A 13299-nucleotide genomic window follows, 5' to 3' on the forward strand; every position below is an offset into this window, starting at 1 on the left:
CTGCCTGCCGATGCAGGGGACACGGGTTCGTGCCCCGGTCCAGGAAGATCCCACATGCCGCAGAGCAGCTGGGCCCGTGAGCCATGGCCGCTAAGCCTGCGTGTCCGGAGCCTGTGCTCTGCCACGGGAGAGGCCACAACAGTGAGAGGCCCGTGTACCGCAAAAAAAAAAAAAAAAAAAAGATCTAATATTCTAATCGATTTAATAATTATTAAAATCACTTTGAAAGATTTAAAGTACGTGCCAGAAAAACTTACTGTCCTATAATCCACATAGAAATGTTAAAATTACAAAGCGTACACAGTAGTGACAAGCCCACAAACTGTATCGCTTGGATGTCCTGTCCTCCACACAGAAGCGCAGGGGAGGCCACCAGCAGACACGGAGCAGTGAGGGGACACTCCCACAAGGCCCGCCCCACACGCACCTCGTCCTCATGCTGCAGCAGCGTCCTGTGCACCGCCTCCAGCTGGACTTCTGCATCGTCAGGACGGTTGCCCGCAGGTGACCCCAGGCATTTGCCCTCATCCAGTTTAGACTGCAGTGTGGACACCAGGAGCAAGTTACTCATCTGCTGTTCCTGTAATGCCTCTTTGTCCTGTTTAAGAAAAAAAGATTTATTTTAGGCAAGTGTTTCAGGAAATTGGGGGCCTCAAACTGCAGCTTGTTATTAAAGTGTAGGTCATCCTCAGCCCTTCTGGAGCACACCTGCACATGCCAGACACACCATCCACAGACCCAGCCATGCTCCAGAGCAGATGCCTGCCTAGTGGAGGGTGCAGCCCAAACAGAGCCGCCACGTGCGCCCGAGATTCCACTGCAAGGAACTTATCCCAGTCATTATTCAACAAGGTACCAAAAGGGTCTCCAGACTGTCAGCAAATTGTTTTAACTGGGAAGAACCTGACAAAGCACAGGGCAATGGCTGACAACACATCCACGCAATGAGTGTTAGCAGCCCAGTAAAAAGTTTTCAAGGAACATTTACTATGGATGGAATGGTCACAGCACATTAAGTAGGGAAGAAATAGGCATCCAAAATTGTACACATGGTCCAACTTTGCAGAGGAAAAAAAAGGCATTTTCTACAGCCTGGTGCCTAGTAAGCTCGGTAGCTGTTGGCTGGAGGAGGGAGCTGCCCAGAACTGTCCCCAAGCAAGGGGGGACAGAGCGAGCCGCAGGCTGACTCAGGAGCCACGGGGCCTGTGCTGGACGTCCTTCCCACACAGCACATCCTCAAGAAGGGGCCTGGGCTTCACCTAGTGGTTCTCATCAGCATTTTCAAACCAAACACACCTGATAAAACCCTCCTCCTTGAGCCAGGGTTTTCTTAGGGCCAAAACGATTCCAAAATAAAATTTCTTATTGAGCCTCAGACTTTCAAGTAACCTTTAAACCCCCAGTGACACAAGATACAAGAAACTTGGATTCCTTCAGGCTAAATGCTCAAAGGAGGGGCAGCGCTGACTGGAAAGGCCCTCCTACGCTGCCCCACTCCCAATCAGGGGACCTGCCCACACACAGCTTTCCCACCTCATCTTAAACTCTTAGACACAAGAACATGCACATCCCTGAGGCGTAATTCCAAACTACAACTAGAAGAACTATCACCGGAGGTGTTTTCACTGAGGAGCTGACACAAATTCCTTACTCAAAAATTAAAATAATTATAACTAGGCTCTATGTAAAGTATTTAATAAAATAAGCTTTCTAAACCTAAAATCTTGAAGATTTACTTAATTACTAGCGATAAACTCAAGAGTACCTGAGAGACAAAGGAGCGCTATAAAACTGGTAAGAAATGTTATTACACTAAATGCGACACTGTGATGTGCAATGAGAAACACGCACCTGGTCTCTGTCCGATGCCTGGCACAGAGCGCCTGACACCTTGGTGCTCCCTGAGCGATGAGAGTGACGAAGGTGCCCTACATTCCCAACAAGCCCCTCCAGCCACATCTGAGTCTGTGTCACAGAGGTGACTTTGGGGAAGCCCCAGGCCACTGGGGCTGTTTGCCAGGGGAACTGACCATGGGATTAAAGGGTCAGAACTTTCAGTCCCAGCCCTGGCCTCCAGGGAGGGGAGAGGGGCTGAAGGGTGAATCCATCACCAATGGCCAATCATGGCTGCATGATGAAGCCTCCATAAAACCCAAAAGGATGGGTTTCCAGGAGCTTCTGGGTCAGTGCGCCCTCCCCACCTGCCCTCTGCACCCTCCATCTGGCTGTTCCCCAATTGCATCCTTTTATGGTAAACTGGCAACCCAGTAAGTAAAGTGTTTTGAGTTCTGTGAGCCACTCTAGCAAATTCGTTGAAACCCAGGAGGGGGTCGTGGGATCCTCAACTTATAAAAGTTGGACCTGAGGTGGGCATCTGGGTGCGGGGACAGTCCTGTGGGACTGAGCCCTTAAGCTGCGGGGTCTGACGCCATCTCCAGGTAGGCGGTGTCAGAGTTGAGCTAAGTCGCAGGACACCCAGCTGGGGTCGCCGGGGACTGGGGAGACCCCCACACGCTTGGTGACCCTGTGTCCACAGTGGAGCAGTCAGAGCTGGGGGTCTGCAGTGAAAAGGAAGCCCCGCCACAGCAGCTTCCCCCCCGGCCGCCCCCCTCCGCCCTGGGACCGCACGCTCGCCTGCTCCAGGTCCCTCGCAGCTTTCCGCTGTCTCTCCAGTTCTCCCTGGAGCTGCATCAGTTTTCTTGTGGTGCTGGCGTTCGTCTCCTGCAGACGTTTTATCTCCTCTTCCTGGATTAATACTTGTCTATCTGCCAACTCTTTCTTTATAATCAGTTCATTAAGTCCATCTGATTTTTCTCTCAATTTTTCTTCTAACAATTCAATCTAAAAACCACAGAAAATGCTTCAGAAACAATAGTTGAAAAAAAAAATCCCACCTTGCAAAGTAAAGAGAGTACAACAACACAACTGTGAGAAAACTGATCCTCTACATGGTTTTCTAGACCCACGCTGCACAGTGAAGCCTGGTGAAAGAATACGACAGAATTCTCTCTGTAAAATGATACAAAAAAAATAACACAGAATTTGTTAGTAAAATAAAATAAATTGTGGGAGGAAGGAATGGAAAGCCACTGAGCAGTAAAAAAAAAAAAAAAAGAACCAAGCACAGATAGATACAGCACCGCCTGGGTCAGGGTCGAGAAGCAGGCTGAGTGCAAAGGTTACACCTATGGTCCATCTGCACAACAGCCTGGAAATTACAAAGCTGTGGAGAGAGCGCAGATTAGCGGGTGGGAGGGAGTGGGCCATCTCCTGTCTGCATGTCCACACCCTGGCTGGGGCCTCCTGGAGGACATCACCACGGGGGAAACTGGTCTTAGTTCCTCTAACTGCAAGTGAATCCACAATCATCTCAAAGTAATTTTAATTTTTAAAAAGAATAAGCAAATCAACTCCAGCGACCTCAGACAGGAAGAAGCAGACAGATCCGACCCCAAGCAGAAGGAAGCAAGAAAAACAAACCAGAGACAGGGCCCCGTGCACCAACCCCTCCCTGTCTGGTCATGCAGAGAACAGGCGAGGGGCGGCAGCACCGAGGGAGCAAACGGACGACGCACAGACACAGACAAGCACGGAGCACTCGCACCTCACCATCCAGCTGCACCGGTGGTCATTTTCGTGTACATGAAAGGCAAAAAAGGGTTTAAAGGTAAAGCTTTTTTTGAAACCAGCGCAGAGAACCGCTCCCCACGGGCGGGGCCTGGCATGCGGCGGGCGGGCTGACTTACGTCGCTGTCGCAGGGACCCGGACCCGGCGGTCGCAGCCGGGCTGCCTGGTGGAGCTGCTCCTCCAGCCTCTGGATCTCCTGCTGGAAGTCCTCGCGCTCGCGTTCCCACTCCACCGCCTGCGCCTGTCGCGAGAGGCAGCCTGTTTGGACCATTTCCCCGAGCGTCCCCACCGCCCTTTGCAGGCAGGAGCGGAGGACGGGGACCAGGCGGAAGGGGCCCCCTTGTAATGGGCACCGCGAATGACGGAGCCACATGAAGAGGCGCGGTCCCCAGGTGGGACCCGGGGCGGCTTCTGAGACATGGGCAGGAGAGACAGAAAGCAGACGGCAGAGGGCCAGCAGACACCGCCCCGGACCAGGGCAAGCTGTGCGTGCACAACACCCGAGAGACGTCCGCCAGGCTGTGCTCACGTTCATCCCGACGCCAGCACAGAAACTACTTAACAACCTAGAATGAAGTTCACGCTATGAAGATGACCTCCGGTGACGCAAACAAACTCATCGCTCGAGACTCTTACGTCCATGAACTGGCGCTGGCGGCGCAGCTGCTGGTCCAGGGAGCCCATCTGCTGCCTCAGGGCGGAGAGCTCCTCGGCCTGCCGGGCGCACGCCTGCTGCCGCGAGAGCTGCTCCTCCAGCTCTGACTCTAGGAGCCTCATCTGGGACAGCAGCGCTGAGCGGTCCTTCTCCGACTGCTCCTTGGTCTCCGACTGCTCCTTGGTGAGCGACTCCACTTCCTTCTGAAGAGCTGCAGGTGCCGAGGAAACAGCTGAGGAGCCCAGCTCAGGGAGCCGTGGGCCAGCAGAAACGTGGAGACGCGCGTTTCTCCAGTGATGGAGCGCGGGGGGGGGCAGCATGCGTATCCCTCCACCCCCCACGGGCGTGTGACTCAGCCAAGGACACAGCCGCCTCGAGAGGACGGATGTGCTCCCTCGACCTGTCAGATCCCGAGCCCACGTCCTAATAAACAGCCACAGTTCTGCCAAAACCCACTGAAAACAAAGCTGAGTACTTCTGCGGGGGGTGGCGGGGAGGGAGGAAGGAAAAATTATACTTTTTAAATGAAAATTGGCTAAAATAAAAAATTTTAAAGCCTGAAAAGAGAATACATCTTTGTGTCCCCAAATGACGTATCAGGTAATTTTCTGGGAATTCTGCCTTCACGTATATTCTCCAACATGGAAAAATAAAATGTAACTTAAAACCTCCACCAGAGGAAACACCAGCCCCGCTGCGGAGGTTCCCAGCTGATGTGCTGACCGCACAGGCCTCCCTACACACCCGGGGGTGACCTGTCTTGAGGAAAAGGGTCGAGCCGTCAGCAAATCTAAAGCCGACCTAAAACGGATGGGGCGACGAGGCCACGATCCAAGGGAAACGACAGGTTAACAAGCATCTTTGGAAAAGAGGTCTCCCTGCAATGGATCTCAAAGTGTTGAAACTATCCTGAAACTGAAATGTTAAACCCATATGTTTGTATTTACATTTCACCAGCTTTCCAAAGTTAATTATTTTGGTTTGTATAAATCTGTCTTTTATGACAAACTATCACCCCCACTAATGTAATATTCTCAATAAGCTTCCAGGCTAACAAGTCAGCAACGATGGCAAATTAGGCTTAAACATGCAGTTAGAACAATGTCCTTCACGGGCCTCAGAGACTAGAAACCAGGGCTCATGTGTCACTGCTGTGATGACCAGTGCTGCCTGGCCAGACACCCAGACAGGACCCGCTTCAGGGTCACACAGCCTTCGTGCAGGCAGGACTGAGGGGAGGTGTCCATGCGGCCATTAAGGCCACACAGAGGGCCAACTCCAGAATCAGGAGACCTCCTGGGGCCCCCAGTGCAGGCCCCCAGCCCAAGGACGACTATGGCAAGACAGGCTTCCTGCGGCTCAGTAACTGCAGTTAAGCATCGTGAGAGAAATGCTTGCCCATTTTTATGTACGAATATTGAAGATCAAAGTTATCTTTCATGTAGTAGTTTGCCACAAAAGCTAAGTACTTGTCCTCTTTAGTAAAAAGTTGGCAAAACCTGACGCAAACATACAGCATATCACACAGAAGTCACTCATGTGCTGTTACAAACCTGAATCCTTGTGTGCTATAGAAACAGGAGTGCCTATAAATGAAAACACACAGCATTTTCAGAAACGAAAACAGAAAACTGGGTGACTTAGGATATGAAAGTTAGAAATAAGAGAAGGGAAAATGTCAGCAGTAGGACTCCAGGAAATGTTGTGGTCTTGATGCCAGGCCTTGGACAACCTCTGAAATGTGCGTTATTTCCGTGATGCCACTGCTTGGTCCGAATGTTGTGCCCCCAGAATTCATATGCTGGTGTTTGGAGGTGGAGCCTTCAGAGGTGATGAGGTCCTGAGGGTGAAGCCCCATGAGGGGATGAGTGCTTCTCTTATAAAAGAGGCCCCACGGAGCTGCTGCCCCTCCTGCACGTGAGGGCCCAGCGAGAAGGCGCATCCACGAGTGGGAGGCGGGCTCGCACCAGAAGGTGACCGTGTCGGCACCTTCACCTCGGATTCCCACCTCCAGGACCGTAAGGGTGAGTAACGGCTGCAGCGTAAGCCGCTGGGTCTCTGTTGAGACTAAGGCCACTGTTGGCCCTCGTGTTGCAGCAGGTCCCAGCTCCCAGGGGCTTTGCTGCTGACTTTTAAAGACAACAAGGAAAAACACAGAGGACAGATGGCATCGCCCTGAAGGTGGGCATGAGACACGCGAGAACAGGTGAGGCTGAGCTGAATTCCCCCATGGGCGCCAGGACCCCCCACCCTTTGGAAGCTGGCCAGCGTTCACGGGGAGCCAAAGCAGAATCGGGACCAAGTGGCCCCCAAGACCGCGCCTGGGAAGGGAAGGGAAGGCCAGGTGCCAGGCCAGCACGCTCCTGCAGGGCGGCAGCGCAGCGGGAGTCCCCAGATGGCCGGGCAGCTAGAGACAGGGACCAGACAACAGTGAGGAACTAAGGTGGGTTAGCCATGTAAAGATGAAAGCAAACCGAAAGGACCCAAAGGAAACCCGAGAATTTCCTGGGGATAAAACAAACGCAGGAGGAAAGACTGCCCTGGGTTGGGGAAAAGGTTCCATGGACCTGCACCCTCCGGCCAGCCCCTACCACACAGGTGGGCTAGACCTCTCTGCAGGGGTGAGGGGCGGTCACAGTGGACGCAGGGGAGGCGCCAGGCCTAGGGCTATGTGGCCGTTCGCCTGACCCCATACCTCTGCATCTCCCACAGGGTCCCGACTCTGAAGCCCTAACGCCACGCGCAGGGAGAGCAGGCTGGAGGTACGAGAGCCTGTGACAACAAACACAGGTCTCAGACGGGGAGGGCCCAGCCACCACTCGGACCCACAGGCCGGGACGCCAACACCCGGGAACAGGAGGGGGCCCCAGCCAGGACACTGCCCCACTGGGACGTGTGGCCCAGGGCGTCCGGGGACAGCAAAGTGTGCGCACGGAAGAGACATCGGCCAAGAAGTAATGACAACAAAGCCCCAGATGTAACAAACGCCCGGCCGCCGGCAGAGCAGGGCAGGCATGGGAAACCACTCCAGATACGGTTCCGGGACGTGTGAACATCCGAGCAAAGATAAACTTCTAAAAACACCTCCAAAGAAACACGATCAGATGTGCCAGCAGGTGTCCGGATGCAAGAAAACAATGGTTTTTAGTCTCAAAGTATTCAAGTAAAAGAAACCAAATCTAGAATTGTGTCTTTCCAGCTACCACTTCATTTAAGGATGAGGTTGAAATAAGGTAATTTTCAGGCACTCGACGTCTTGGAAAGTTTCCCTCACGGTCCTTCTCTGAAAGCATCCAGTCGGCGGGGAGCCGTGGAGAAAACAACCCACATCTTACTGCCATTTAGGGAGCACCGTGCACATGGCACGGACAGACAGAGCACACGCGCTCACGTGCTCATACATGCCTCTGTCCCTGGGGGCCGAGCAGAGAGGGGAAAGCGGGACAAGTTTCTGTGCTGGGGACCAAGGACACGACCTGAACGAGGAAGAAGCAAGCACGCGAGCAAAGCGGAAGGCGGCACAGTCAGCAGGGGACGGCCCTGCCCCAGCTCGAGGTGGTGGGGAAAGCAAGTCCCAGGAAGCCCCGAGCAGACACGGGAGCAGACTCACCGCAGACACAGAACTGAGAAGATGCCACGGGTCTGCTCTCAATTAGCACAACATCCATTAGACACAGTTCAAGTATAAAAAAGACAAAGCAAAGGAGGAAAAAAGAAAGCAGGTTAATTTTTTACCATCAGAAGTTCACATCAAAAAATGGAAAAGAGACAAAAGAATGTTATACATGTTAAAGCTAAACAAGAAGATGAAGTCTGGAGATGACTGTAAATAGTTTTAATAACCCGCGCGGATGGAAACCAAGACGATGGCACAAATCACTCTTTGCTTCAAGAGCCTGCAAGCCCGTCGGAGCCACACATCCACTCAAGAGCCGTGGGAGCATGAACATGCGTCTCGCCCAGAAGAGGTACCAAAGACGAGGGCAGAAACTAAACAGACAACTGTTTATTAATCGGAAAATTAAAAAGAAGAATTGGAGGAAGAGAAATGAGTTTTCTGAGTTGCTTGGGGTGGTGGCTCAGCAGGAGCCCCTGAAAATCAGAAGGTCGCTGGCGCCTTTGCTGTGCAGTGGGGGCAGCAGAGAGGTGGGCCTGGCCGGACTCGCCCCCCCCCCCGGGGGGGGGCGGGGCGGTGGGGGCCGCAGGGAGAGGAAGGCAGGCCCTCAGCAGGCGGAAGGCAGGCCCTCAGCAGGCGGAGCGCAGGCGCAGCCCCAGACAGGCCCTGGACTCGCACAATCACTTCTCACAGACTGGCTGCCCCCACCGCTGCCACTGCCCACAAGCTCCACATTTTAAGCTTTTTATGTTTTAACGTTAAATATTTTAAGATCTAAAATTTCTAAGAATCTGAAACTATAACGACCTGCTTTTGTTAAAACTGTATGTCAGTAAAGCAATTATACTCCAATACAGATGTTTAAAAAAAAACAAAATCAAAAACCATATGTCTTCCTAGCTAAGGTTAACACTTTTCTGGTAATTTTAAAGAAAATTTTTAAGTAGCCCTCATTTTTTTCACATTCTTCGCTATTTATCTTGTGAAATGTGAAACAAAGCAGAGTCAGCATGTCAAGGGGCTTTAACACGGAACCTGGGGGTCATTGAAGAGTGGAACTCAAGCCAGGCCCCAGCGAGGGGAGCCGTGAACTTGGGACCTGGGCCGAAGCTCAGAGATTCCAGGGGCGCAGCAAGAACCGCACCTGCTCCCATCCCCGTAACGGGCCTTCTCCTCCCTCGTGACGGCCTCAGCCCTCAGGCACGTTCAGCCCAGACTGGCTTCTGCCTCTGACTCCAATTAAATTCTCTGTAGGCAAACCCCCCCGTCCTCACCCTCAAAAGCCCCAACTGTTTCTATTGCCTAGCGGGACCCGAATCTGCGCGCTCCAAACTGCAATTCTTTGATCCCAAACAGACACTCCCTGCTGGACCACTGCCTCCAGGATGCCAAGGCTGATGACCGCACACAGGTGGGCGACCCCCTGGCCAGGCGACCCGGCCTCAGAGTCAGCAGCCTTTCCTACAGCACAGTCAGCCACCGCAGCTGCCCTCAAGCCACACGCAGCCCCGCGACCCCGCAACCTCGTCCTCTCTGCCCTCAAAGCCTCGCGTCCGAGCCAGCCCGGCTCTGCCCGCGCCCCCGGCTGCAGCTCGGCCTCCTTACCGGTCTCCCTCTCTCCGGCTTCCACAGCCAAGGTTTCCTTCTGGCTCCATAGCACGGAGTTCTCCTCCTGCAGCTCTGCCTGCCGTCGGGCCGCACACTGCAGCTGCTGCCTCAGGCCCTCCAGCTCAGCCACCAGGCCCTGCTCACTTGCCTCCTTCCGGCCCAGTGCCTCCTGCAGGCCGGCCCTCTCCTCTGTGAAGCCCTCGACGATGCCTGCGGTCCACGCGGGAGGGCGCTGTAAGGCCCCAGGGGGGCGGGGGCGGGGCGTCCTGTTCCCCCGGGGACGGCACCGGACCACCCTCCCCGCGAGGCACAGGAGCGGCAGGCAAGACGAGGGCCCAGCGCACGCGGCCACCGTGAGTGAGCGCCAGGCACCAGGCGCGCGGGGTCGGGGCGGCGGCGCGACCCCAGGAAGGTGGCTGACGCCCTTGCTGTTGAGACCCCAGCACGACGCGCGTCCCCGGCAGGCAGGCCCCACTCACCCTCCGCCTTGTGCAGCGCCAGCTCGAGCCGGGCCTTGGCCGCGCTCTCCGCGTCCAGGTGCTCCAGCAGCTCCTGGTGCTTCCGCACCACCTGCGCCGTCTCCTCGCTCTTGCAGCTGAACTCCTTCTCAAGACGAGAATGAATCTGACGTGCTTCCTCCAGCTGTGAAACGCGTTTGAAAATGGCATTTTGGACCAAAAGTAATCAAAGCTTATACTGACACCAACAGAGTTGTATTTGCATCGAATTCTGGGGAAACCATAAATATCCTGTAAGAAACAGCAATTTCCATGTTCAACGTTATGTCAGTTACTAAATAAGCAACAAATTTTCAAAAAAGTAAAGTTCTGCACATGGAGACACAGACAACACTGCACGGACACACCGTTTGTGACCGTCGACCCCACATGTGTCTGCGTGGAACATGGCGGGGGGGGGGTCATTTCAGAGGACACACCGACAGGAGCCTGGCACCCGGGCAGGGACAGGCCCCCTGGTGACTGCAGGTGGAGGATGGGAAAGGCTCCTGGGTCATCACCACACCGGGCAGGGCACCTGACACGACCCTCCCTCCCCAGGTCGGACACCATGGGACGCCCCCCTTCCCAGGCACAGCCCGGGGCCACAACCTCACCTTCCTCCCCGAGCTCCCCTGGTGGGCATGTCCAGGCTGAAGCCCCCAGGCCACCCACAGGCTGGAGGGCCCAGATTAATCTCTGAATTCAAAACGCCTACACCCAGCTGTCCTGACCGACAACTCGGCACCTGGCCCGGGCCCCCTCAGCCTCCCCCTGCGTGTAACCAACTCTGACCCTTCCAGACCCAGCCTCTAAGGAAACCTGTTGGTTTTACCTTGAAAACAGCCCCTGGCGCTGCCTCTCCTCATGCCCTGCTGTGGGCAGCCTGCCCGAGTTCTCGGCGGCCACTGCCCCTCGGGCAGCCCCACCACTGACCCCGACCTGAACAGGGGCTCCTCGCGCCCCTCTGGCCGCTGCCTGTGTCAACTCCCACCTCCCTCCCCTGCTTCCCCGCTTACACACCCAGGTGCCCCCGCAGAGCACACAGTGGGGACAGCGGGGACGCAGGACCGTGGGCCAGGCCAGACTGCAGACTGGACGGCGTCTGTTCCGTTAACTGCGCTTGGGGACAGTCCAAAGCACCTGATTATTTATCGTAAGATGCTGCCCAACTCTGTCCGGTTTCTGAGAGAAGATGGGACGCAACCAGAGGAGAAACTTCAGAGCTCGCCACTGTGGCTATGCCTGCATTTGCGTCTCAATATTTCTGAGACGTGAACAGCGATGCTTCACGTGAAAATGCTTACTTTTTAACTGGGCAACTTTGGGAAAAGGCTCTCTATTGCTTTCCAAGCTTTCCTACTTAATGTCTGTGCTAATTGTCTGAAGCATTCTAAAAGTTTAACAAATTCCCATCTTCAGTAATAATCTCTAAACATAAGTATATTCAAAATGGAATTAAAATGGTGTACAAGGTGCAGTAAAAGAGGCTGAACACACATGATCTAAATTAAGTGCACTGAGGTTTTACTTTTCATTCACAGCAAGCCTACTTCCCCAAGAATTTCGGCTCAGAAAAGACTCCTATTTGAGGAAAACATGTGGGTGAACCTCCCTGGGAGTAACAGGCTCAGGGCGACACCCGGCAGAGAGAGGAGAGAAAGAAGTCAGACCCGCCTGGAGAGAGGAAACCTCTGTCTCGCCCGCACGGTCTGGTGGAGGATCAGAAACCCTGACTGCCCAGCACCCGCAGGCACCTGGGGCTGCGCTGTCACTGCCAGGCAGCCTCCGTCACCCACCGGCCCCCCGCCCACTCCTTCAGCCTGTCACCCTCCTCTGCAGAGAGGCCGAGGGGCCGTGCCTCACCTGCCTGGTGGAGTCCAGGACCATCTCCAGGAGGCCGTCCACCGCCAGGCCCAGGCTCCGGTAGATCCTCCTGACGGGCCGCTCATACTCCAGCGTGCTTTCTGGGCTCATGAAGAAGCTCTCACAGACATGACTGCTAATCTCAGCCACTGACGACGTCTCGGCACACTCGGGCAATGCGCTGTCCAGCTCCGGCAGGGCCGCGTCGAGCCCGGGCCACACCTCGTCCAGGGCTGGGGCTACAAGCGAGCAGACACAGGAGCCATGCTGCCAGGAAGAACCCCGGTGCCCGGCCTGGGGGCTGCGGGCACAGGGCTGTCGGCGCTCACCTGCAGGCGGGCTCTCGTCCTCCAGGCAGAGCCCCACGCGCTCACCGATGCGGCTCTTCAGGGCAACAGCGGCCTTGAGCGTCTCCCCAAACAGGCCCAGCAGCCTCCTCAGGGCGTCCCGGAGAGCTCTCCTGAGAGGGGCACACACGGGCAGCGTCAGCCAAGACCCCGCCCGGCTGACCGCACGTGAGCAGCACCGTGGGCGACCTGAGTGTCCCTCTCCTGGAGGTCTGTGCCCAGCCCAGCAAGGGGGCTTCATCCGGGAGCCCCTCCCAGCTGCTCTGCCCGCAGCGGCGCCACCACGAGCTGCACAGACCCAGCCTGCCCCCCGCCACAGCCTCTCTGGCACTCAGGAGCAGAGCTGGGCGCCAACGTGGCCCCTGAGGCCCCACCCTCTCAGGATACACCGGCTCAAACGCCCAGGTCACCCCTTGCCCACAGCCCACCAGCACAGGAAGGTGCCATGTCTCCCCGTGTCTCTCTCTGGGGCCACACAAACACGGAGTTTGGGATGTTTGGTTCCCCTAGGACAGGAGTCCTGTCTCTGAGCCGCATCCTCCCAGACCAGCCCTTCCAGCTGGGGGGCATCAGCTGGGGCACGGTGACCCCGCCCAGGCCGTGGCTCCGGTGCCCACGAGACGTCAGGGCTTGGCCAGCCCCATCCGCCCGCGGCTCACACCCCTCCCTCAGGCCCAGCACAGGGAAACGCCACTCAAGACATGGGAAGAGCTGCCCCTCAGGAAGCTGACACCCCAGGTCAGGGCCAGAGATGGTGAGAAAGGGACGCGGGGACGTGAGGGGCGGGGGCAGGCGGGGGCAGACTGCAAACGGCGGGCCCGACAGCCCCTGCTGCTGCCCAGGCCCCTCGGAGGGAGCGTGCGGGGAGGGCATAAGGACCACCCCCAGACGAGCTCGGGCAGGCGGTGTCTGCTTTGCTCTGAGAGAAAATGCCAGAAGGCCCCAGCCCCCCCCCCTCCTTGGGCCCCGTCCAGGCCATACCGACCCCTGGTCCCTGAGAAGCCTCATGAACGCCAAACACTCGTGGGTGTCCCTGAGGAGCCCCATGAACGCCAAACACTCGTGGGTGTCCGCGCATCTCA

The 13299-nt window shown here is 55.9% G+C and overlaps 1 protein-coding gene across 4 annotated transcripts in view; it reads right to left on the minus strand.

The window, feature by feature from the left end:
* Nucleotides 1-13299, minus strand: part of PCNT (pericentrin) — a 97041-nt gene that overhangs the window by 39750 nt on the left and 43992 nt on the right. For 3 of the 4 annotated variants that reach the window (XM_029214213.1, XM_029214211.1, XM_029214212.1), the window contains exons 18-26: nt 12200-12330; nt 11871-12109; nt 9987-10149; nt 9505-9717; nt 4265-4494; nt 3747-3869; nt 3605-3616; nt 2635-2841; nt 428-598 (exon numbers count right to left, since the gene is read on the minus strand). In XM_029214213.1, the coding sequence (XP_029070046.1) occupies nt 428-598; nt 2635-2841; nt 3605-3616; nt 3747-3869; nt 4265-4494; nt 9505-9717; nt 9987-10149; nt 11871-12109; nt 12200-12330 (1489 nt within the window). The remainder of the gene's footprint in view (nt 1-427; nt 599-2634; nt 2842-3604; nt 3617-3746; nt 3870-4264; nt 4495-9504; nt 9718-9986; nt 10150-11870; nt 12110-12199; nt 12331-13299) is intronic. The other variant, XM_029214214.1, reaches the window with a different exon arrangement.

This window comes from Monodon monoceros, unplaced genomic scaffold (assembly GCF_005190385.1).
Source record: "Monodon monoceros isolate NGI ecotype Baffin Bay Population unplaced genomic scaffold, NGI_Narwhal_1 Super_Scaffold_11, whole genome shotgun sequence".
NCBI lineage: Eukaryota > Metazoa > Chordata > Mammalia > Artiodactyla > Monodontidae > Monodon > Monodon monoceros.